This window comes from Patiria miniata, unplaced genomic scaffold (genome assembly GCF_015706575.1).
Source record: "Patiria miniata isolate m_02_andy unplaced genomic scaffold, ASM1570657v1 HiC_scaffold_25, whole genome shotgun sequence".
NCBI lineage: Eukaryota > Metazoa > Echinodermata > Asteroidea > Valvatida > Asterinidae > Patiria > Patiria miniata.
In genome coordinates this window covers 12,358,484-12,384,513 of record NW_024037064.1, presented here as the reverse complement: position 1 = coordinate 12,384,513, position 26,030 = coordinate 12,358,484, and the positions used below count along the sequence as shown (strand labels likewise).

General features: G+C 37.3%; 1 protein-coding gene and 1 long non-coding RNA gene across 2 annotated transcripts; both read left to right on the top strand.

Annotated features, from left to right (window-relative positions):
• Nucleotides 1-2,770: 2,770 nt before the first annotated feature.
• LOC119732915 lies at nt 2,771-5,927 on the top strand. The gene is made up of 3 exons (XR_005271635.1): nt 2,771-2,941; nt 4,078-4,164; nt 5,800-5,927. It is a non-coding gene; the product is annotated as an uncharacterized LOC119732915 (long non-coding RNA).
• A 1,734-nt stretch (nt 5,928-7,661) lies between these two features.
• LOC119733060 (caspase-3-like) lies at nt 7,662-23,271 on the top strand. Its single transcript, XM_038206640.1, has 6 exons — nt 7,662-7,773; nt 10,006-10,038; nt 11,114-11,146; nt 11,961-12,125; nt 19,594-19,868; nt 22,565-23,271. Exons 1-6 carry the CDS (start codon nt 7,662-7,664, stop codon nt 22,913-22,915), a joined length of 969 nt encoding a protein of 322 aa, XP_038062568.1. The 3' UTR covers nt 22,916-23,271.
• The last annotated feature ends 2,759 nt before the right edge of the window (nt 23,272-26,030 follow it).

Sequence of the window (26,030 nt, the reverse complement as noted above, 5' to 3'; positions counted from 1 at the left end):
AAAATCGCAACCCGAGCTAATCTGACTTTTAGCCTCGAGCCTTGCGCATCTTTTGATACCAAAAACATAAATATCGGACATCGGGTTGCCGGGCAACGATAAAAATTCCGGCGCTACGCACCCTGAAAACTGAATTTCATGCATATGAGTAATTAATAGGCCATAATTCCAAAACGCTTTGACCTATAGGCAAGACATTTCTCGGGTATGTTAATGAAGATTTGTTCTTTGCATGAACCGACTTTCAATATATTTCGTCACTCGATTGTCAAGATCTTAGGGGATTCCCCCTCCCCCTTGCCTGAGAGATGATCAAAATAGCCGGGCCCTTAGGGTTAAAGAGTAGAGACAACATATGCACAACTATTTGTTCCCGTATATCCTAGCTATTATACAAAACCATTGCCTTTTTACATATGCCGTTGGTAAGTTTTGCCATATTGTAAACTTGCCATAACTTTGATCCTCGGATCCCGTGTTGTCTCCTCTTTATTGTAATGCCATGTCTGTTCTGACTTTCCATCTTTCCCACGGCTACCGGGTCATTGGCCTGTATGTTATTGGACACGTGTATCGAGAAAGGGTATTTAGGGTGTTCGCAGAGGCAGGAACACGTAGAGCTACTCATCGTAGCTTCGGCAATTTCATTAAAAATTAGGAGGAATGTCACGTGAGCTAATTGAAATTGTCGAATTAAGATGTAGCACGATATGGGACGGTGTCCCCTTAAAAGCTCAGACCCAATACAAACCCTAGACTATTGTCTACCTAACACATGGACTGAACATTTTCAATTATATTTTGAATTTGCCGGCGTAGGCAATTTCGAGCCCATTTACTGACCTGCACCATATGCATGGTGAGTAAAAAAAAAAAGCAGAACCCAAACCCCCAAAAATATATTTTATATTTCAAAAAAAAAATTGTAGCACCAAAGATAATGACTCGAAAGCCAATTTGATAAGCTACTTTTAGATGAAAAAAAAAACACTATTGAAATTGCTCAATCTGGTCAAAGAATATCACCATTTAATCGCAATAACCCTGAAACCTGTCAAGTCCAACAAAAGCAATTCATTGTGTGTTTTGATTGTTCGCTTAACCCTGATTAGGCAAACATATCATTCATAAAATCCACTTTTTTTTTAATACGGGCCTTCAAAAGGACCTTGTTGAATATGTGTACTTTTAAACTGAGGTTTTATCGCTGGTGATGTTTGAAGACATACGATTCTTGAAATTGCATTATGGACGAAACAGGTTTTAGGGTCATTGTGTTTAAATGGTCATTTTTTTTAACGGACTAGCAATTTCGGTAATTTTTTATCTAAAAGTAGCTTATGAAATTGAATTTCCAGTCATTATTATTTTTTGTGCAACACATTTGTGTTAATATGAAATATAATTTTGGGGGTTTGGGTTCCACTTTAATTTTTTGGACTCCCCCTGTACAATTCAGCGTAACCTATAAGCATAAACTAATGAGGCCCCCTTTAATGGTGAAATTATTCCAGTAAACATTCCGTCCAACAACCAATATGTATCCATAAAAAGACAGAAAATGTCAAGGATTTATCTCTTACGAAGCAATTTACAATGCATCATACCTATGCCTATAGAGCACAACTATCAATAATTCAAGAAAATGCACTTATAACTATACTTTTTAAATCTTCAATTAGAATTGAAGAAAACAATATTCACATTGCTTAGAAATTAAAAATCACAAGGGAGAAAATCAAAAGAAAAAAATATGTACAGTATCATTATCTCAAATACAGGTTTTTCCGACTATTTTGAAACGTTTTTCATTTTAATTCACCAACTCTATTATTATTATTTTTTGTCCGACAGTAATTTTAAATGTTTTTACCTAAACCAAGTTAATCATTCATTATTCGATTGCAAAGTTTGGCCAACCTATTTAAGTCCTGGCTCAAAAATATTCGTCAAAACCATTTGAATTTGTCTCGGCTATTGCCGAATGACAGCATTGAGAGGTCAAATTTATCTTACGTCAATCATTTTAAAAGTCTTGTTAAGCTAAGAAGTCTGTTGTGAGCTAAAAGCATTATTTTTGTCTTGTTTCCTTAAAATGGAATATGACGAAATTGAACAAAGTTCTAATTAAACTGTTTGACATGAGACATACTTAATTTCGAATAACACGGTTCAGCGTATACAAGAGGAAACCGTATACCCAGGGACGAATATGGGTGCGCATGGTTTGAATTTGCTTGAACTAAATTTTAAATTTAAATTTAAAATTGCATGGCAAAAGACAATTCACTATAACGTATAGGAACATTTATTAGAAAATTCAATATCGACGTTGCTGAACGAAATTGAATATTATAATAGGTGGATTCGAATAAAAACAATTTTAACTGCAGTAATGGTTCTGAAACCTGTCATCCAGCTTAGAGTAACAGACTAGCACAATACATTTTTCGAAACAATTTCGCATTTCAATTTTCGTTTGTTCAGCTTGGATTTTTTTTAGGTTAAGTGGGTTGCAGGAGGTAAAATAAACCCACCGGAGACCCACCCAGAACCCCCCCCCCCCTCATAATACCCATAGGCATAATGAAAAACAGGACCTCAGACTAGCCAATAATCTGCCATAGTATTTGACAAAACAAGGTAAATAATACTTAGAACTGTCACTGGTGATATCTAATTAAAGCTTAATTTAACCTCTTACACTATCCGCTCAATTGTGGCTGGATTCACAGACGTCTTTTGGTGATTTCTCCTTTCAAAGATGATCACCCTTGGAGCAGTCAGTTGTTGACTCCATTGCAATAAAGAGCGACTGTTTTGTCCGATTTCGCCCCAAATGTCACAGAGATATATGTGCAGAGGTACGACCCTACATTTCTATCTACCGGCACGTAAATGGGCCACTAAATGGGACTCGGCTCAGACGTGAATATGCAATGTAAGTAGTGTTATCTTACATACAGTTTTAATTAAAAGTATTTCATTTTGTAATGAAAAATATTTCATTTTGTATATTAATTTAAGTCTTACTCTTAGCATTCTTAACATTGAAATAGTAGTAGTAAATTTGTAAATTTGTGACTGCGGCAGCAAAGCGTATAGGGACGAAATATGGCAAGGTGGGCAGTGTGTGACGCATGACGTGACAGTCGGACAGCACAAGGTACGCAATCCCAGGACTACTAAGGTTGTATGGTTTGCTAATAGTCACAGTTTTTCTCATCGTTTCAAAATGACTATACTGCAACTTCAAACAGTATTTTTTTTTCCAATTTTTATGAAATTAATTATATGATTTTTAACAGTAGTTTTGATTAAAACTTTCTTTTAACTTGACTTTCTTTTAAATTTCCCAGTTTAGTGCCGTAGGCCCACTTGATTGAACCGGAAACCAACCCAAACCAACTCCGTAATCTTTTCTGAAAACCTATTTCCATCACCATTTTTAAAACTTTGTTATTTATATTTTAATTTATAACCACATGGATCTATAGAACTAAAGTTCAATGTTCTATTTAATGGAGGTAAAGTAATATAAGCACATAAGTCCTTCGTCAGTAAATCTGTAGATCGAATGCACAATCTGAACCTGTAATTAATTAACTTGATTATGTTCAACTTTGGTCACAACACCCACTGCAGGAAAGTTGCGTATACATGTCCTATGCAAACATCCTTTTTGGTTATAAGTATTACTAATAGTGCTGCACAGATAAACAAAAACAAAAAAAGACGATACCATGTTTTTGGGTAATATTTTGAAAAGATGCATAATTACAATTATCGTCTGATATGTTTGTCTTAGCAAAAGTGCACTAATAACGAGCTACATGCATAAGTAACATGCTGTAAGCGATATCAAATGATTACTGCTCAGGAATTGATACATAGTGTATGTTCTTCACATCAAATAAACCTCAGTAAAATAATGGTTGTGTCCAGTCCGCTTGGTCTTGTGATCATACCTTGATCACGCCACCCTATGTGGCGAAGTTCTATGATGACTGGCTATTCAGGAGGATGCCATGGATCTTGACTAGACACAAAATAATAAAATTTGTGGTTACATTACAGGGGATGTTTTGCCCATTGCAACTAAAGCAATGCTTCTGAACTTCTCATAATCCAATGTCAAGGATTTGACGGTACACCAAAATAGAGGTAAGTATTTACAGTGTAAGTTAAAGCATATGCATTTTTTCGCAGCAGGAAAGTATGGCACATTGCAATGTTACTAGGAGACACATTAACCTCAACAGCCCCTAGCTCCTAGGCTATTTTTGTACAGAACCTCCCTGCATCCTTCAAAGTTCTGCATGAGAAACTAGTGAAAAAATGTTTGTTTTTCATTTTCAGAGAACATAACAAGTCCCCTGTTTACTACGAAATTGGCGCGGCTCCATCATCCAGGGTTTTGAAGAATGTGGTGGAACTTATTTCATTCGTGCTGTGACGTTGTCACAAACATTTCCTAATGCAGGAATTACTTCACATTGACATTTATATTGTTTGATAATGTCCAAAGAGAGATTCGTCTCAAATACTAAAATTCTTCCTTATTATAAGGCCACAGCAGTGCATGCTCAGCTTCCTGAAAAAGATGGTTTTCCCCGATTTTGAAATCTAAAGTGTTTTCTTTCTCAAATTTCCCACCGCTACACAATTTAAAATGTCCTACTTCTAGACGTGTAGTCATGGTAGTTATCCTGTAATGTTGCGGGGGAATTTTCCCGAGAAAATGTTCCTAAATGACATCAGGATTTTACAGGATATCCACACGTCTAGAGGTATGAATCTAATTCCCACCCCTGCTTTTCAGTCAAGTAAAACAGTATATAAAGCTTCCATATAGTTAACATTTTAGGCAACAAGACATTTTTCCCCGGGATATTTAGCGCATATAGAGGAAGTCCAGTAGAGGGTGAGTCAAAAAAAAAAGGGAAACCCAAATGAAACCCAGATGTAGAACATAAAAGCCCAATTAATAAGCTGTCTTTTAGTACAATGATCATTCAAATCAGTTATGTACTTTTCGAGTTATATAACTGTAAACACAACAGTTTCAAAATTGTGTCCACCGACCACATAAGGTACTTGATATTTCAGCAAAATGTAACCATGTCGTATCATGAAAACTATATCACAATAGTCCCATAAGTCTCCGGGTAGCCAAGTAGAAGGCAGGGCAAGACTAAATACTCCTGAAATTAAAAAGCATCTTGTTTTAACATTGGAAGCAGAGTGTGTTTAATTAAAGGTTATGATAACTGCCAGTGATCATGGTTATGAGAGTGTTCTGATGTGTTCTTTTTCGTTTTGTTGAAATATCACTTACCAATATTGTGATCCGCGGACAGAATAATAAAACTGTGTTTGTGTTTAGATCTTGAACGCTCTACATGCAAACTTTCCTTAAAAAATAGGGGGTGCCATTTGGGTTTCCTTTTGTTCTTTACTCACCCTAGTCAATGCATAAACAAAATGTGTTACATAAGTCTCTCTAGCTGTGCATTCTGTCTACCGTTTTGACACATGACTTCTCTATTTCAATATAAGACTTTTAAGAAATGCGAGTTAAAACTTAACATGTGAAGTAGTGAATATCTCACATTTGCCTTCAGACATTTTTGTTGTGTGAAACATGAGTGAAAATAGCATAAATTCCTGCACTCGTGGTCTATTTTCAAGACCAACAGTGCAAATCGGTGGGAAAATATTTGCATTGAGGACGCACAAAGAATGCTTTGATCATCCAACTATAGTTGTTATTGTAACTGTTGATCCATTACTTCTCAGCTGATGCTTTAAGCACCATCTTCCTGAATTCTGGACTACAAAACAACACATTATGGATCGAAAACCACGGGGCACTGATGGTGAAGCAGGTCCTAGCAGGCCATCACGTGCACAGGCCACAGGAGTATCTGGCGGTATGTATGGTTGTATTTCATTCCACTTTCTCCTGCCTTTTTTGCATGGAAATAGAGGCATGAAAATGACTAATACTCCTGCAAATTATAATGACGGAAAATGGGTTGTTTGGGAGACAGGGAGACATTGGGAGACATTCGCTATAAGACTCAGACGTTTATTGTTATAGACGCAGTGGACTACAAAACCCCCTTGCAGCCTTTACAAAGACTGTTATTAATCTCCCAGAGAGAGTACAATTTTAAAAACTAATAATTATGTTGGGAATTCACCCGCTGCAAAAGATGTTACTCGTGTTCCATAAATGAGATTAATACTAGATCTAGATTAATCTTTTCTTTATCCTGAATGTGCACAAGGTAAGAAACTTTTGTTGACAGGTTGGCTCAAAATTTATATGTAAATACGTATTGGCCGGGCAAAACAATCGCTCCTGCGCCAGAGTGAAGACAAACGGGTTTACATTTTGTTTTCGATTCCTTTTTTTTCTGTATATCAGACCTTTGAAATATGGCTAAATTTTGGCAAGCTCTGGACACAAGTGCACCTTTACAAGAGAGCAATTGTAATCTTGTTAATTTAGGAAAGTCATGCAGGTCTACACTCCGAAAGGTTCCGGGTCATGTTTGACCCAAAATCCGGGTCCTTTGCGGCCTGACATTATTTCAGGTCAAAAAGACACCTTTTCGGAAAACATTACACTTCTTTTATTCATTTGCCGCATAAATTTAACCCGGACAAGTTTGAGACCCACCCCTTACAAAAATGTCCAATGGGGATGCCTTGAGTTTCCCATGGGGTCCCGTGGGTGTCCCATACTCATGTCACCCATGACATGATGACGATTCACAATAAAAATTAAAAGGTTGATCAGGATGCGCACGATATATCGTAACCTTACACAGGTCGACTGCGATTGATTCTAGCCTGTCAGGATACGTTTCGTCGCGCGGTCTACTCTTAAGCCCGGTTCATACTCGGCGCGGAAGCGAACAAGAACGCGAATTTGTGACGTCAGGGCAGGTTTTCGCACTGCAAATTCGCACAAGTTGAACACAATTCAACTCCGGCGAATTTCGCAGCGAATACTCCCCTGACGTCAAATTCGCTTCGCATTCAAATTCGCGTGGAGTATGAACCGGGCTTTACGGCTGTTATATTTTTTGAGGGCCGACTGATTTTGATCGTCTTAATATCGTCGCAGTTACCCGCAGATCTCAAAATATCGGCGACTGATATGTTACCGACTGTCGTAGCTCACGCGCAGCTTGATCCTGAAAAATCAGTCGCCGACTGCCCTGTGTCATCGCAAGGTCGGCCTGGGGGAGGCTCAAGGGCAGATTATGTTATTAGTTTCGCTTAATCATCCGGTTTTATTAACATTTTATACAGAACTATAAAAGTTAGCAATTGGAAAAAACAATGCGTCAAATCTTTGACCGCATACTGTGATGTCGGCAATTTGGCATAAAAACTCCTGGTAGGTTGGGTTATTAATTTTTTTTTTTGGCTTATTTTAACGGGATGTGGATTATCTTTAATATAAGTTAGTAAGCCTATTTTGTTTTCCCCCAGAACCATGTTTGGATGACAACACTTTGCGCGAGGTCGCAATTAGGCTTGGCAGTAATTGGGTTCCCCTGGCATTTCAGCTGGGCTTTCAAATAATACAGGTTGTGACTTACGAGAAAAACTACTCACACGATATCGTTCGGCAAGGTTTCCAAATGCTCGTTAATTGGAAACTCGCCCAGGCCACCAGTGTTGAACAGCAGATGACCACTTTGCGCACAGCATTGGAGAAGATCGGAAGGGCAGATATCGCCGAATTCCCCCAAGGTGAATAATTGTCTCTGCCCATTGTATGCGTAATGTAAAGAGGAATTAAAGACAGACATTACTTGCAGAAATTGAATATATGTTTTCAGCAGCATTGCACAAATTAGTCAAAAAATACGTCATTTTGCTCTTCTTCTGAGTGGGTTTTCTGAATGTAGTTGCATGTCTTGGATTGTATTTTTTTAAAATCAATGAAAATGCAAAAAAAAAATATAATAATAATTGTATCGTAATTTTTTCTGTCTGTGCAAAATTTAAGTATAGAAAGCAACCTTGGGTATGATTTTTTGATTACATTTGCAACATGTTATCAACAATTCAATGGGGACCACTTAGGTGTTACTTTATATCATTTTATTTGTGATTTCTTGAGTGCTGTCCCTAAAAGGCAGCAACACACACTAATTTTAAATTTGGAATCTCATGCTCTGTATACATTTTCAACTTCAGGGCGTTCTGAAAATTTGGTGAATGTAAACCCCTCCATTTTTGCTAATTTACAACCAAAATTTTCCCCGGATGTTTACACATTCTTCTAGGTAATAAATTAGGCTGAGAATACCGTTTGTTTCATCGAGATTGCTTTTGTAAATCCAAAGATATGTTTGAATAACGACAAAGCCAAGAAACCCATTTTGTGCCACTTTCTGTGAAGCAGTTAAAATCAGTATAGTCCTAGTATGAAACCAAATCACTTTACTGCTAGTGATTTGAACATTTTTAAGCAGTGTGCAATATTTATTTGTTTAATTGAACTTTTCATTGAAGTTTTAAAGAAGTGAGCTTGTCTGCACTGTTAAATTGTTTCAACATAAGAACAAAACCCTATATTGTCTAGTGAATGGAATGTTTGTGTTACACCCACTGGGATAATCTTATCAAAAGAGCCATACTGGCATAGTCTGGTCTTTGAAGCACTCGCTTCCTAAAAGTGGTACACCTATTTTTTTTTTTTTGGGGGGGGGGGGCTTTGCGGTTATTCAAACATATCTCTGGATTTACAAAAGCAATCTTAATTAAACAACGGTATTCTCAAGCTAAATCTATAACCTTGATTTCACCATTATTTTCAGGACTCCCTGTACTGCGTTTTATTCGGACAAACCCTTTTTTGCCCCTTTTTTGGAAAGGACACGTTTTTCGTGATGAAACTCAGGGCGATATAAGCATGTTGTTTTAGATTCTGATTTGCAAATTCATAGAAAGCTTAAATGGGAGTACCACTTCAGTTAAAATGTTGATATTGATTGAGACCATTAAAGGACCTTCAAACCCCAAATGTACCACCCAACAACTGAATGGGAGCGTAATTAAGCAACCACGTTAATGGTAAGAATAATTTCATATGGTGAGAGATGGTCACCGGTTGAACTAAATCTTCCCATTGCAACGAACGTTGAACATTCAGTACGTGTACTTGTTTTATACAACGCCTGAATAAAGCCTTGTCTTCTTATAGGTAAACACGTACTTGACACCTTATTAGAGGGTCATAACTTTGAATCCGATCATCTTATGGTAACGTCATTTATATAGACCTTTGGGGAATATTTTTAGCTACAATTCGATACCCAGTTTGCTACCAAAGACTCTCAATCGTACAACATTGACAATGGTTTATGAAAAATGATGCAGTTTGAAAAAAATGCAATTGCAAAGAGTACGCGAGTGGACATTGCTGTAAGACAATGTCACAACTGCATAGAAACGAACAGCAGGGAATATCGATCGCACAGTGTTTTCATGCATGGGAGCACGCGAATTGAATTATCCGCGCTTTGTTGGGGCACTGTGCAGTCGATAGGGGCAAATTACAGGCATGTGTGGTTACGCTTGGCAATTTAACCTTTCTTTAAATCGTTAAATTTGCACATTTTCAAACTGCATTATTTTGCACAAACTGCTGTCAATCTTGAACGATTTACAGTCTTTGGTAACAAACGGGGTATCAAATTGTAGCTAACAAAATTCCCCAAAGGTCTATATAATTGACGTCATAATCAAATTCAAGTTTTGACCCCTTCAATGAGTGTGGTATGTTTTTTTTTAATAACACATGATCAACTACCCACCAATCAGGTCACGGGGATTTATTCAGGCGTTGTATAATACTACGTTTCTGTTGATCAGCGGGTCCTGATTGACTATGTTTGTTGTGAAATATACTGTATTTTGAAGTTCTAACAGATCGAATGATCAAATTTTTGTTTCATATTTTTCCTACTAAATTAGTTATATCACAAACCGAGGAGACCGCTGGATCAGGTATGTATCGGTACATTTTGCGCCTCTTAAATTCTCAAAGCATCACAATACTAGAAAACAAATGATCCCTGCAATGTGGAGGCTATTTAGCCTTAATGTTCCATTATTCATTATTTACCTAGAGTTTGTGTAGGATTGTGGCTGAGTGTAGAACTCAAAGAGTACATGAAGTGAATTTTACACGTGTGCATATTTGTAGCAAATTTCCAATTCTCTGAAATGTATTCAAAGTATAAAGACATCCCTTTTTCGCAAAACAAAATTCCATTATTTTAAACATATAAAATGTCTCATGCTTTTTCTTACAACCGAGGGCGCTTTTGCCGTTATGTCTCTACAGGAACACTTTTTTCGAATTTTGTTATGGTGGTAAACCGAAATTGTGCATTTTAAATACATTTACCCTTTTTTTCAGAAAAAGAATCAAATTTCATGATGAAACTCAGGGTTATTGCACATGGTTTTACACGACAAAGAATAAGCATGTTTTGTATGAGACTCTGATTTGCAAATTTTTAGAAAGCGGAATTGAATACAGAAGGAAATAGGAGTACCACTTGAGTTAAAATGTTAAGTCTGATATAAATTGAGACACTAAAAGACCTCCAAACCCCGAATGAACCATCCAATTATTGAATGGGGGCGTAAGCAACCACATTAATGGTAAGAATAACTTCATGAGGTGAGAGATGGTCACCAAATTGAACTAATTCATCCCATTGCAACGAATGTTGAAAATTTGGTACATGCACTTTTTATCCAACGCCTAAATAAACCTTTGTCAAACTCGTACTATAAGGTACAGCATCCGAGCCCATCCGGGCTGCGTTATAGTGGAATCGAATCTCTTCTTTTTTGTCACAATCGTGATGTGCATTTGGACCAATAATACACTGACACGTGATCAACTATCCTCCAATCAGGTAACGGGAATTTTTTCAGACGTTGAACTATGCCACATATCTGTTGATCAACTGGTCCTGATTGACTGTGTTTGTTGTAAAATAGAATGTATTTCGAACTTCTAACAAATTAAAAGATCAATTTTTTTTTTATGTTTCTCCTACTGAATTAGGTATATCACATACCAAGGAGACTGCTGGATCAGGTAGGCCTATGTATCGGCAAATTTTGCGCTCCTAAAATTCTCAAGGCATCACAATACTGGAAAACAATTGATCCATGCAACGTTGTGGCTTTTTAACCTTAATGTTCAATAATTCATTATTTACCTGGAGTGTGTGTAGGGTTGTGCTGGATGTAGCGCTGATGCTGTCAGTGTCCGTGTAATGAATTTTACAGGGTTGCATTTATTTGTAGCGAATTTACAATTCTCTGAAATGTGTAGAAACTGTAAGACATCCATTTTTGGTAAAACAAATTCCACTATTCTAAAACATATAAAGTGTTCTTGCGCTCCTGCCGTGATGTCACTTTAGGAACACAGTATTTTCGATTGGATTTTCTTTTTTAACCCAAAATTGTGCTTATTAACATTTGGGCAGAAACTTTTCTTAAAGTCTCACTGACACATCAACGAATCGCTGAAACCAGTATAAGCCACGGCAAATCCTCAAATCATGGCGACTGTTTATGTTTAATGCATTACAGATATCAATAAAATATACTAACTGCTCCTGGTGTATGATAAAACCATAATTATGGCGATTCAGTTCACAGTTTGCTAATACATTTATTTCACCTTTTGTTTTTACCCGTTTTTGGGAGACCATGCATAATCATTGTGCAGATGAGTTGCGGAGAAGAAGCTTTTGTCATTCCAAAATCGATCGGCTTGAGTTTGTAGCATGGCGTGCCCTCGTTTAACATTCGATGTTTTTTCTTAGTTTTCATTCTTATAAATTTCTGTTTATGAAAGAACGAGTTTTTGATATGACTTAGTTTATGATATGGATTTGCAGATCCAGAGACGACAGTAAGCAATGTCAGGCAGGCTCCAGTGAATCCACAACCACCTTTACAAGAGTACAGGATGGACCGGAAACCAAGGGGGCTGTGTTTGATCATCAACAACAACACATTTGACAAACCTTTGAAACCCCGCCCAGGAAGCGAAATAGACACAGGTTTGAAATTCTGCTAATCTGTAGTTTCGTAAAGGTGTGTCGGTGAAATATTTGTGGCTTATATGAGGATAGGTTTATATTGAGCCAAAAACCTGGCAGAAATGTTCGATTTATCTTCTATAAAATAAATGGATTGAAGATCGAGTTTTACAGTTTAACTGCACATAGGTAAACATTTTACTAAGATGAATTGTGTCTCTTGCACAGACATACATTTACACACTTTACTGTTTGCTTCAATAACGGAATTCGAATTCAAAAGGGGAAACTGAGGCAGACAAACTCAAAAAAGTACTACTTCAACTGGGGGGGGGGGGGGCATTAGAGGAAGGAAACATTTTTACTTCCTTGGTACACTGTTGTACCGGCAAAATACTTCATTTTTTAGTGAACCTTAAACAAATATGCAACAGAATTTTTTTTCACCACAGTGCATTTCTCTAAGGTCCCTAAAATGACATACCAAAAGTCTTAACAAATCCAGGTGATGGAAATTTGCCTAATTTGCATTAATCCAAAATGGACGCAAATTGTAGGACTTTCGCACTGATTTGGTCATATTTCATTTACTAGGTAGCTTTTTAAGGTATTTTAACCAACAACTTTAGTCCTTTTACATTGATTTACTCATTATTCTAGACCTTGGTAACTTTCAATATTCCTATTTTCCCCAAATTTGCGATATGCCGATAATAATTTGTGTAAATGTCATTTATTAATTTGGATAGATTAAAGTTAAAATTATGGCTGTCATGTGTGGACATGTCACGATTAAACTTTCCCTGATAATCTAAGTTCAGTCATGTACATAGATAGATTTCACACCATGGTGCATTGCTGTAAGGTTCCTTAAAAAAGGGAAGAAATCCAAGTGGTGGAAATATGCCTAATTTGCATAAATTCAAAATGGCAACTAATTACATAATTTTTGATTTGGCCATAACTCTTGTCCTGCATTGCTATTTGTGGTACCTTGAACAACAAAGACCTTTGACATTGATTTCAGCATCATTCCAGTCCTGGGTACCTTTTGAGATCCTATGTTTCCTATGGGGTATACTATTTTTTGTAAGGTTTCTAGCTCTTGTCAAAGTTGCTATAAATGTTGGAAAATGTGATATCCCTGTGTTGCAGAGCGAGCCCTTGCGCCGCTCTACTCAGACCAAGTATCAAGGAATAACTCAAGAGAACAGAGGATTCAACACAGGATTTAACAATCACAAAAATCAAATTATATATTACGGGAAAGACATAAACCAAAAACCGCAAATCTCAATCCGAAAATACGTGGGCGAGGGTTTTATACCCCTCCCACATGGGTGTAAGCCCGGAATTGGTTTGTAAAGGGAAAAAAATTACAATTTGCATAATTCACCTAGCATCCACCTCCGAAGTTACATAACACTATACGGCCGTACACATTTAGTGATTTTTAAATCATCTCATAAAATAAAAGGAATAATTTTAACAGTCTTGTGACACCCTGTACATGAACTCATTTTAGGAACAAAAAATCCCTACTTTAAATCCACGAGTACACTGCATAGGGATATCACATTTTGCAACACGTATGCAACTTGGAGATGAGCCAAAAACCAAACAAAAAATATTGTACCCTATTTTTTGATATTTTGTAGAAAACATGTTGGGGTTTGATTTTCATCCAAGTTTGTCTCAATGTCGGGTGATCCACTAGATCAAATTTAAGGTCTAGATCAAATATAGGTCAAAATATCATTTTGATATGGTCATTGGTATGGTATGGTCATTTAAAAAAAGGCAGCAATGTCCATTTTGACCAAAATTGCCTGGGCGGTAGCGCGAAAACCGTTTGTCCAATGGCGCTACAACTTATTTTTTTTTGGCTTTTCAGCCGAAATTTCCCAATAAACTAAATATGAACCAATTTGAAAAGGTTGGGGTTTAAAATTTAAAAGTTTTGGGGGTGATTTGACACTGAACGACCCCAATGTCAAATGACAAAATGTTGTTTAAAGCAACCCGAAAAGCTTCTTTTTTAAGAATGAATTTTGCCATTATTGGATAGAGTTTACCTCCCTAAGATCGGTGAGATTTTTCCCAGCTACCATGTGGCGGCCGTCTTGGAATTCAAAATGGCGGCCATTTTGGGCTGAATTTTTATCTAACTTCGGACCGGATTGTCATATGAAGTTCATTCTGATGGCAAACCATATGTTTTTGATACCAAGGAACCCGAGAAAATCATTGTTGATGTCGTATACTCCCAGTGGAGTACCCCATCAACAATGATTATAATTTATGTTCCTTGGTATCAAGAACATGCAGTTTGCCACCAAAATGGACTTTATACGACATTCAGGTGCAATGTTATTATAAATAAAATCCAAGATGCGGCTATTTTGAAAAATCCAAGATGGCTGCCATCCATCTGGGATACATCATCAGCAAAGGGTCATTAAGAGTACTTAGTATAAAATGTATGGGGTTTGCCACCGAAATTGACTTCGTACGACATTCAAGTCCGAATTTATTATGCAAAGAAGCCTAAAATGGCGGCCATTTTGAAATATCTGGAGTACATCTAAACAATAGTGTACACGGGTTCCTTTATATCAAAAACATGAGGTTTGCCATCAAAATGAATTTTATGTGACAATCAGGTACGAAGTTACACGATACAAATTAGGCTCGAAATGGCGGCCATTTTGCAATCCAAGATGGCCGCCACATGGTAGCTGAGAAAAAATGTCTCCGATCGACTTGGGGGGGGGGGGTAAACTCTTTCCAAATATGGCAAAAATTCCTTCTTAAACAAAAAAAGCAAAAGTTCATAACGGCCTATACTATGTGGCCAAATCATGTAAAAATCATGTAATTAGCGGCCTTTTGAATTTATGCAAATTAGGTGTATTTTCTACCACTTGGATTTTTAACAACTTTTTAGGGACCTTATAGCAATGCACTGTGTTGTTAAATTTTCCGACTTGGATTATCAGGGAAAATTCAACTGGTACATGTCCACACATGGCATCAATTGTTTTAACTTGAGTTTAGGCATATTGATATACGGCATTTATGCAAATTATATGGCATTTGGAATATTTCGGAAACATAGGGATCTTGAAATTTACCTAGGTCTAAAATAATAAGTAAATCAATGTAAAAGGACTAAAACTGTCGTTTAAAGTACCTCAAAAATCTACGTAGTATGAGAAATATGTCTAAATCCATGCAGAAGTCCTAACATATGCGGCCATTTTGGATTGATGCAAATTAGGCATATTTCCACCACCCGGATTTCTTATTAAAGACTTTTAGTATGTCATTTTAGGGAAACGCACTGTGGTGAAACAAATTTTGTTGCAATTTGTTTGAGGTCAAACCTTATATTGCCTGTACTACTGGGATGACATGGTACGCTACGTTGACGTCTTGGACCGGGTTACGTGTAGAGTTTGGGTATTGCACATGCAGGAACGTTTCGCGCATATCATCGGCCCCAAAGTGCGTGAACTTTAATTCCAATTAACGACTTGTATCATCTGTACTCGGGTTTGTACACTTCACAATATAGCTGCTGTTACCAAAATTAGACGAAACAGTCTGATTGGATAAGAATATTACACCTGGCATTTATGCGTGTTTGTGCACGTGTCGCTCGAGGGGTCGAAAGCTTATTCCTCGGTCGTTCTGTATTCGATGCATCATATTATATTCTTATTCGAAAAACAAGATTTTCACATTATATTTTCTAGTTTACCACTGAGTGTACTTTTTCAATTCAAATTCGTCGAAAACAAAAAGTAAAGAAGCGGTCACACATTGGTCAAGCAAGCGAAGGATATCCCCACTCTAATAATGGATGCTTCCCCAGCAATACGGTATACAAATACTGTGTGGATCAGCGTGCACTGTTAAAAATGTCCGTAAATTTACGGACTCCGTAAAGTGAATTATTCCGTATTTTCGCCGTAATTTTACTGACTTTGGTTCTTTTGCACAACCTTTCTTCGGCTATATACATAAAAACAAGCATAAATAACATACTCTTTGTTCTATTTATTAATTACATATGTTTTTTTCATTATCTTAATTAAAATGTTAGTTTGCTCAAAATGATGATTTAAAGCTGCGTATGGCTGCATATGTATTTATACACTTCACATTTTACTCACAAGGCATGAATGTGTATGATCAGTTTCTAGTATTCCATGCTATTTTTCTGAAAACCTATTGGCCGTTCCAGTTTATATTTTTATTCTTGAGTGTTTGGTTTCACGGTGGCAGTGGCACGATGGGCCTACATTGTATACTAAGGCCTGTACTCATATACAGGTTACATGGATTAGGCAAATTACCTGTAATGACATGTCCAAGTTGTTTTTATTTGCACAATAGCACCCTAATGTATTCATTGATTGTTTGTGCATATGCTAAAATTATACCCTACAAGTGTACGTGATTCACAGACCATAATCTTTATAAGAACAACACTTCAAATATGGATTTATTATTTTGTGTAGTTGCTGAGATTTATCATGATACAAGGCTATCAATGAAGAGTGATTGTAATCGTGCACTGCATTCTCTTGAGCTTTAAGGCCACAGAGGTATGAGTGATTATGGTGTAGGCCTAAAGAAAAACATAATAATAAAAACGTATGACAAAACATGTACGTACCTCTGTCGTTCCTTTACAATACAAGATAAAGGATTTTTTTTGGCCAAAAAAAGAAGCATCCATAATCAATATCGTACAGGCATCGATGTGACGTGACGCGCAGGAGATACGATTCAGCGTCATTTACGTCATCATTACGGCAAGGGATTAGTGTAATGAACGCGCACGCGCCCATGGAGCCAGGGCTGGGCTAGCTGGTCTCAAACACTTGTTCAAGTGTCATATGAAATTGTGACTCCTAAAAATCCTGTGCCTCTTACCGTTTTATTGGTTGAACGTTCACAATTCTCACGTAGGCATCAGTATCATTGACATAATAACCTAGACACGACATTAACTGCTTTTACGTTGTAAATTATGTGAGCAAAACAGGCTGTGTCACGCGGCCTGATGCGCGAATTACTATGTGGCTTCAATTTACGCGCATAATTTATACGTATCCCACGAATGTTCAGGCCAATGCACTTGTGCACCACTTAGTTGTTTGTTTCCCGCATGCGTATGGGTTAATGATCTCTATTTACATATATATGGAGATCAATGGTATGGGACCACATGATTCGAAATAACGCGTCACGCCCGTGGAGGGCATTCGCCTAATACGCACAGCATTTTGCTCACAGGCGCAATAGCAAATGTCGTGTCTAGGTTTATTATATGTCCATGGTCAGTATTGTATAGTCCTAAACTCACAACGCAACGTCCCAGGTGCATTCTGTGCGACATCGCGCAATATGCGCGACGCGCGGGCCAATCTCCATTTAAGCAGTTGTTTACATCTTACTCGCGAGCTGGACACTAAAGAAGGGTTGATAAAAAAATTAAGTGAACTTGTTGAACAAAATTGGGATTTTTAACGCAAAATTTTTGATTTTGTATTGATGAATGGGACTAAAAGTGTTTGGTCGTTATTAATCACTCTGTTAAAGACCGGTTGAATTCTGGGTGCTGATAATTTCCCGTAGACGAGTGCACAAACCTAAACTGTCACCTAATCCAAGTTTACCTTATCCTTTTTCCACGAAATTCGGTATTTTTACTGATTGGACCACGAGGAATCGATCTCAGTGAGATTGTTTGTGACAGCAAAATTCCTTGTCCTAAAGGTCATTTTCACAAAAGGGCGAAAGTTATATGTCGCCTTGATAAGGTCTGTCGCCCTATTGTGGACGGAGTTAGAAAAATCTGTCGCCCTATCCTAGCTGTTAGTAAAATAATGATAACTAGAATTGTATGTCTGTCGAAACAGAACACAGGACTTTTTCGCTTTGTTTTATGTGGGAGAATTTCTCCGGACAATTTTGAAGTGATTGCCGTAAACTTCGTTAGAGAAATCAACAGTTGAACAATGTGGCGCTTGGACGGTCCGCGCCCTCACGAACACGTGCGTCGCACACACTTGCAGTTTATGCTTGGATGAGTCGACTCGGTATGTTTTGCTATCTCTCCCGCAACTTGCGCAAGGGTATTTTTTGCCGATGCCGCGTCAACTGTGTGAACAATTTGACAAGCTGGGAACTTGGCACTGTTGAGGCAAATGTTTACGCTATCATTTAATGGGCAATTCAAGATTATATCTGTACGGATTGATTTGTTAGCAATTTTTGAAAAAGGAAAGGTCTTTTCAACGGAACTTCCGGTCTGATAACGTCATACGCCTAAAACTTCGCACACGTCTTAAGTGGGTCAAGGTCATCATACACACCAATATTTAGGCGATTCCGACAAACTTCGCCACAGACATCTAATCAAAATACATTTTTGAACATTTTCAACCTGTCGCTAGAGGGCGCTCGAAGATTGCATGACGTCATCGGTAGATGATTTAAAGAATACTATCAGCCAAGAGACTAACACAGTTGAAAACAAGTTTATATCTATTATCACTTTCAAATAATAAGCCACTTCCGGTTTTGGCCTTTTTCGACCGGAAGCAAGGGTCACATGATTGCACGCACACTGAATGAAGTGAAGACCTCAATCTACTCTACCACGTGCCGGCAACAGAATGCTGCGGACGCGTAGGGTTGATTTCTTATGCATTTTTAAATATGAAAAGTGTCTCAATTGAATTGCCTATAAATAAACACCTGATAACGTCATCATGACATCATCATTACACGGTGTTGTTTGAATTAGGGTCCTTGCTTGGACAAAGAGTGGTGTAAATGAATTACTGGCAAAGAGTCGAAAATGCCCTTTGAAAATCAACATTTTTTTAACATTTGTTGTGTACAAAGTCTCTGGGAAAAATTAAATATTCAAAATTCTATAATAAATCGCGTGATGACGTCAGCATGATGTAATGATTCGGCACACATTTGCAGGTGATGTTCTAAGTATGTGCCAGATTTGAAGGAAAACCAAATTGGTTTAAGGCCAAAAGTGGCGTGTAGAAAAAACGTGTACAAAGTCTATGGGATTTTATGCAAAAAAGAAGTGGAAGAAGAGGAAGAAAGAAAAAAAATCAGAACAAAAAGAAAGGTTTTTTTCGCAAGAATTGCGAAAAAGCCAATGATAATGATATTGATAATGATAATGATAAATACTGAAGTCTTATTTAGCCTTATTTAGTCTTATTTATTAAGATAATAATAAACCATAAATAACAATGCCCCCACAGTGAATATATTATGATTGGCAATGATTTGCCTGATGATCAGGGACTGGGCGGGACAATGGTTACCCGCCGCTTGTACAGAAATTTCCGCTCAATGCAACAGTCATCGTTGAAACTAGAAATGCAACGTTACGGTAAAAATGTCAAATGACACCTGTCAATATCATCTTTCATGTTATTTACAGGTAAATTGGACAAACTGTTCACAAAACTCCATTTTAAGGTGGAAGTGAAGGAGAATCTTACAGGCTCTGTCATGTGCACTCTGTTCCAAGACGTCAGTCAGTCACACAGACACAAAAACTATGCATGTTTTGCATGCTGTATTATGACACATGGGACATTGGATGAAGTATGGGGCACGGATGGCATGCCTCTGAAGATAAATTGGATCCAGGGACTTTTCACGGCAGATTCATGCAACAGTCTTACTGGCAAGCCAAAACTGTTTTTCATACAGGTAAATTGAATATCTTATCAGTGTTATACTTTGTCCTGTAGTTCTAATGCATTGTAGATTTATGTGACGCAAAGTTAAAATTCAATGGAAGTAAATGAAACTAAAATAACATTTCATTTGGAAACATCAGTGTACATGTATATACCTTTGTTCAAGAGATCTGCATCTTTTACTGTTGTTATTCTTGAAAAGGTGTTTTGATATTCATGTTTTATCACACAACCATGCGGAAATAGAATTTTTCATCCCGCATTTGCTTTCTATCAATTCTATGTCTACTGTATTATAATAATAAAAAAATATTGGGTATTTATAAAGCGCACGTATCCACAAGGCGCTACATCATTATTACCCCTGCTCATTGGCCCCATGAAAAACTCCAAATACCATCTCAGCTCCCTGTTAGGCGCAAGGAAGCTAATTCAATCACAATAACTATCTCTGCCCTCACAGTTACCCATTTACTCCTGGGTGGAGAGAAGCAATGAGTGACAAAGTGCCTTGCCCAATTGCACACGCACGTACCGTGACCCCAGGCTGGACTCGAACCCGCAACCTGCAGCTTTACTCACAGACCACGAATCCAATGCCACAACACTCCCACTCTAAATGTATGAAGACTATGCTAATGTCTGTGGCCTGGTTGCTCTTACAAGAGTTAGTTTATGGGGTACTCACAAAAATGGAACAATGGTACCCCACAAGTCAGCATTTGTCAAACGGTACCCCAGAAGAGAAGTTCTAAAAAGAAAAAAAACAATGGATAAAGGGAGATTTGCAAGTGCCCCATAATCTACATAATTATACAAGCATAACATTTACTGTGTGGACTTCCAAACAAAAGATGTCCACATCAACCAGGTTTCAGATACGTTGTGTGGACTTGCCCATGTCCACACAAGGCTTCCCCTTCGTTGTGAAAAAAAAGGTTTAGAGGCATTTGTGGGGTTAGGTTTGTCTGTCGCAAAATGAAGAGAAACACGCAAGGGAATCATATAGTAAAAAAAAATGAATGGGTTGAAAGAGTGTTCACAAGTGTCAGTAAAATGACTTTGACAGGTTTTTATATCAATTTGTTTGAGGGAAATAATTGTAAACCTAACGAGACTGATAAAATCCCCACCGTACTGTAAAAGAAGCTCACCGCAGGGCTGTGCGCTTCGACCTTGATAAACATCTTGCTTCGCGGGTCACACTATGCTTGATCACAGGCCCTGTAAATGGTTCCTTCTGTGTGCGGTATGCACAAGTAATGGATGCATGTACAATCATAGCGCAAATTGTGGTCGGTCCATTTTAGTATTTGTAACAGCTCAAACTGCACAACTAAACTTCACCAAACATATATCGTTCATTATTCACTCTAATATCCTTGTGAACACTGAAAGTTAACCGATCATACTGGTCCAACGCACGGCACCCGATCACAATGAGTTCATATAATCTCCCCAATACAAAGTACAAATTTTTACTGCACACCGTATTGGCTAGGAACCTTATAAATATTCGTGAAGCTTGAAAAGATTTACAGATATTGCAAACACCGGTATTTCAGCTTATGCAAATTGGACGTACCCAGGCCTGTTTTTTTTTTCAATTTCAAAGAGAAATACAGAAAATATCAAAACGATTTCAGCACATTGTTGCATCAATATAAGGGAAACAAAGTCTGAAAGGTGCATGAAGATACAATCTTTCAAACGGGAGAAATTGATTTTCAAAGAATTCGCCCGCAAACATCAACATGTCTTTGTGCATGTTGCTTCATTCTAAAAAATGTATTACGTAACCTCAAAAAATCGGCCTTTGCAACCACATGGCTGTTCAACCGATACATCAATTACCACAATGATAATGATAATAATAATGATTAGAATATAATAATAGTAATAATGTAACTTTCTATAGCGTCGAATCCATTAAAAACAATGCCCTATGGCGCTTTACAATCAACTATTTATATAAATAAAAGGAATACAAATTAAATTTAAAATGTGATTATTTAAATCTCAAAAATTGTGACATAGCACTATAGTAATTAAAACGTCTGAACCACAAGTAGACACGCCCGGACAGAGCAGAAAACAACCCCCTCCCCACAGGTTACGTAATAAAGGACTTAAAAAACCACTTGGGCCACTTCTTTTATTAATATCTTCTGGTCTTCCAAAACACTTTTTTTCCAAATGATGAACTGATAAGCTGCACTAAAACTTTTGACCTATCCTTTGTGTGCTTCTTTAACTGCGCTTTCCCCCTTCAAGTAAAGTTGCCCAAGACGATTTTTAACCCTTGAATTCGATGAATTCTTAGCGTTTGTTCCATTGCATTGATTTGAATGAAATCCAGTTTGTATGGTGGATTGGTTATCTGACTTTAAGAGTTTGAAAATATTCCAAAACTCACATGCAATTTACTTTTATTAATTGTTTTTCGCCTGTTGTAACTTGTAATGTTTTCTTTTCTTTCAAAATACCCATTTCATTGCCCTTGATGGAATGGGCCCGACCAGGACACAACATTCATAAACCGGATAAAGTGCAAAATCTCGCAGGTATTTTGAGGTTTTGAGGTCAAGTTACAGACTCTATTGAATTGCAATGTTGAGGCATCAGTGCTTTTTATAAATATAGGATGTTTGTGGTGATTACACAGCAAGTAATGGGTTCTGTTGTTACTGATGTGTTTTATTCTAGGCTTGTCGAGGCAGCAGCCATCAAATAGGAGTACAAGAAATGGAAACTGATGATCCGGGTGATATAGTTGCTCCCACACCCAACACAATACCCAATGAAGCTGACTTTCTGGTAAGCAACTCCACTGTACCTGGATATGTCTCATACCGTCATCCAAGACAAGGTTCTTGGTATGTCAGTGCGTTAGAAGATGCGATTTCCGAGCATCACAATACGACTGATATGCTAAGCATGTTAATTATAGTGAACCAAATTCTGTGTGATCGGAATGCAAAAACAAACCAGGGCATCGGGAAACAGGTGTCAACACTCAGCTGTACATTTAGGCGTGCTCTGTATCTGCGTAGTTAGGTTAAGTAAATAAAAAAGGTCATAAAAAGCTAGGTGAGATATTACGACCACACAAAACGGACAATTAAATCAGTACCCTATTCTTGCTTTGGCTCAAGGGGACAAGATGGGTGTTTTATTTTCTTGAAAAACAAACAAACCCACAATTAACCACTGTGCTTGCCAGGGTCTAGTGGCCGACTGAAATCTAAAACCGAAACCAGATCCATTAGCAATAGCCTTATGAACAAGTCAAAGAACAGCCAAGGTAGAAGTAAAAAGGTCATAAAAATATATTTCGCATCAAATCGTATAGTGTTGTAATTCCATGCCAATGCAATTGCTTAGACTGACTGATATAAGCCATGCCCACTAATATACGACTCGTTAAAGGCTTGCAAAAGCTACAGTTTATTTTAAACAGATACCCAGATATGTCAACGATGTAAGTGCACAATAGTTTATTTGTTGTACATAAATTCAAATTTAAATATTAAAAAATATGTACATTGGCACATCATATGACTTGCCAAATTAAAAACAATACATGTAATTACAGCATCCTACGCTTTCAAAATATGCTTCCTCGGTTCCTCAGTGCAAATTAGTAACATATATCTTACACATTGCGCATGATCAGATGCACTGGCACATATGCAAGATTTATGATGTGGAAATGCAAATCCTTGTAACAACATCGCTATTAGATGTGATGGTCAATTTGGACGAGACTGGCAATCGGACAATAGAGTGTATAGTTCACCAGCGATCCAGGGGGAGGGGGGGGGGCTGTCATGATTAATTTATTTTGTTTCCATGCTACTTAACTTTTATTTTATGTTAGTGTAGAACGATTGTTCATTTAACCTTGTTGGCAATCGGTCTCTTGCCCCCAGCATAGTTATTCAATTCCCAGGTAAGGGAATACAGTCTTTGGCTTTATATTCATCCATCCAGTGTATCAATAGGTTTTTCAGTGGGGTCATAGTTAGTCAAATTAAATCTTTTGTTGTAATAGGGACTTTAGGACTTTATTGAACCATATGCAATGTGAAAGAGATTACACTGTACATTATGCTTTTTTATTCTCGGTATGCTTAGACTTAGGCGTAGTCCCACATTCGACTTAGGCGTAGTCCCACATTCCGGCCAGAACACTCATTAGACACCAGATGCGTATGACCTGTGCGCCCTTTTAGATAGTTGTATTTAGATTGAAGCTGACGTTTTGCTATTAAAGATATTTTGACTTCGTGACTTTGTGCCAGTTTGGCACCATTTGCTTTCCGAAGCTTTTCCTGTGTGCACTTTGACAGTTGGCTGAAATTTCTGTGTGAAATTTTGTGTCAGTATTGGTTCCCTTTAATGCCAGTTTGGGCATCTTGTGTGGAGAAATGTTGGACCAGGCACTGGGCAAAGACACTAAATGAACCGAGAAGAACAGAACTGTAAGCATAATTTCATTTGTTCCCATTTGCAAAGATGTATTGCTAGGGAATTATTTATCAATTTGATTGCGATTATGAAATAATGTGTGGTTGAATCTCGGTTTATTCGTTGTTATTGAGAAATTGTTAATCGAGACCTTGAATTGCCAGGATGAAGTTGGAATGATGATCAGGATTTATAGAGCCAGAACTCATAGTTTTAAGCTTGGAATTAGTTTCAAAGAAGTTTGGGATGAACTAAATATTAGTGCCAACTGTTCATTGTTTTAGAGATTGAGGTTGCTATATTTCGGGTTATATATGTTTATACTTGGATGGCCAAGTACTTGAGTGACTAACTGATTGACAGAACTAGGCAGGACTCATTGAGCCGACCGCAGGCTATAGGTTCCTGAGACCTCGATTGCCAAGGACAGGTTGAAGTTTTCTGCCAGAGTAGAATATTTAGATTTTAAGTAGTAGCGCCGCATATTTCACGGATTCAAGGAGAATGCAGTATTTGCTGTTAATCGTATCATTTGATTGAGTATCATAGATTAATCATTGATTTGATGCTGGGGTTTTCGATGGCGTTTTATAATTCTTTATTTGTTCTTTAATTCGTCTGAAGTAAATTCTTATATGTTTAGATTTTATGTATAAGTGCTTTTTTGAGTGCAAATTGGGAAGGGGAATTTCACTTTTAGTTGTTTTTGCTTTAATTGTTCTAATATTAAGTGTTTTAATTGTAAAAAATAAAATATCGAAAACTGAATTGAATTGATGTGACAGCACATTTAATGTTGGATTTAAGAGTACATGTGTTGTATGTAAGCTTAGTAACTAGTTTCTCACTTTTTGGGATTTGAATATGATTTTCTGAGACTTAAAACCTTATCATATTTTAGACGCATTAAGAGAGTTTTGGATTTACATTTTGTTTTCAATTTGTAACTTGATTCAGAGATTCTGCATCACATATTTTAGTAAAAAAAGGGAAATATTCAATCTGGTACGTATTTCACCTACCTTGAAGCTTGAATTACTCGTTTTAAACATACATGTACATATATTTTGGGAGAATATTTGATTGCAGTTCATTTTATGTGAATGTAAAGACGATTCTTTGGGTTGTTGTCAATCAGATTATTTGAAGGAGAAATTGAATTCTGTTTGTCCTTTATTTTGTGTATTTCTTGTACGGCTCGAAGCCGTGTCATTATAAGGTTTAATGTAATACTGTATTACGACTTCGGAAAAACACGACGTACAAAGAAAAACACTAATTCAAAATTATGCTAAAAGTTGCTTGGTGTTGATGTCCCTTTCATGATACGCTGTGTGCATCCGTGTGTGCAAAGCGGGTCGCAGTTCGCAATCTGCAAATAAAAAAAAAATCTCGATTTGCCCAACTACTCAAAATTTTTAAGTTGCTTGGTGATGGTGTTTCTTTTAGGATACATTTAGTGCATCCAATCCCGTGTGTGCAGTGAGGGTCGGAGTTCGCCATCTTTAAATAAACAAAGTTCACCATTTGCCCAAACTAATCAAAATCTTTATCTAAGTCAGTGGAAACCCGGACATGCATAAATGTCCATCAAACGGATTATCGTCTACACAGCTGCCCAGATACCACGGATATTTGCGGATTTCAAAGATTGCTCGCAAACAATGTTCCATTTATTACATTGTATTAAGATGTATACATT

What these genes read in the sequence shown, in the direction of transcription:
- LOC119733060 (XM_038206640.1), top strand. Translation starts at nt 7,662, where the DNA reads ATGCTCGTTAATTGGAAACTCGCCCAGGCCACCAGTGTTGAACAGCAG. An exon ending in TATCGCCGAATTCCCCCAAG is followed by an intron (nt 7,774 to 10,005) that starts GTGAATAATTGT and finishes CTACTAAATTAG; the next exon opens with TTATATCACAAACCGAGGAG. An exon ending in CAAGGAGACTGCTGGATCAG is followed by an intron (nt 11,147 to 11,960) that starts GTAGGCCTATGT and finishes ATGGATTTGCAG; the next exon opens with ATCCAGAGACGACAGTAAGC.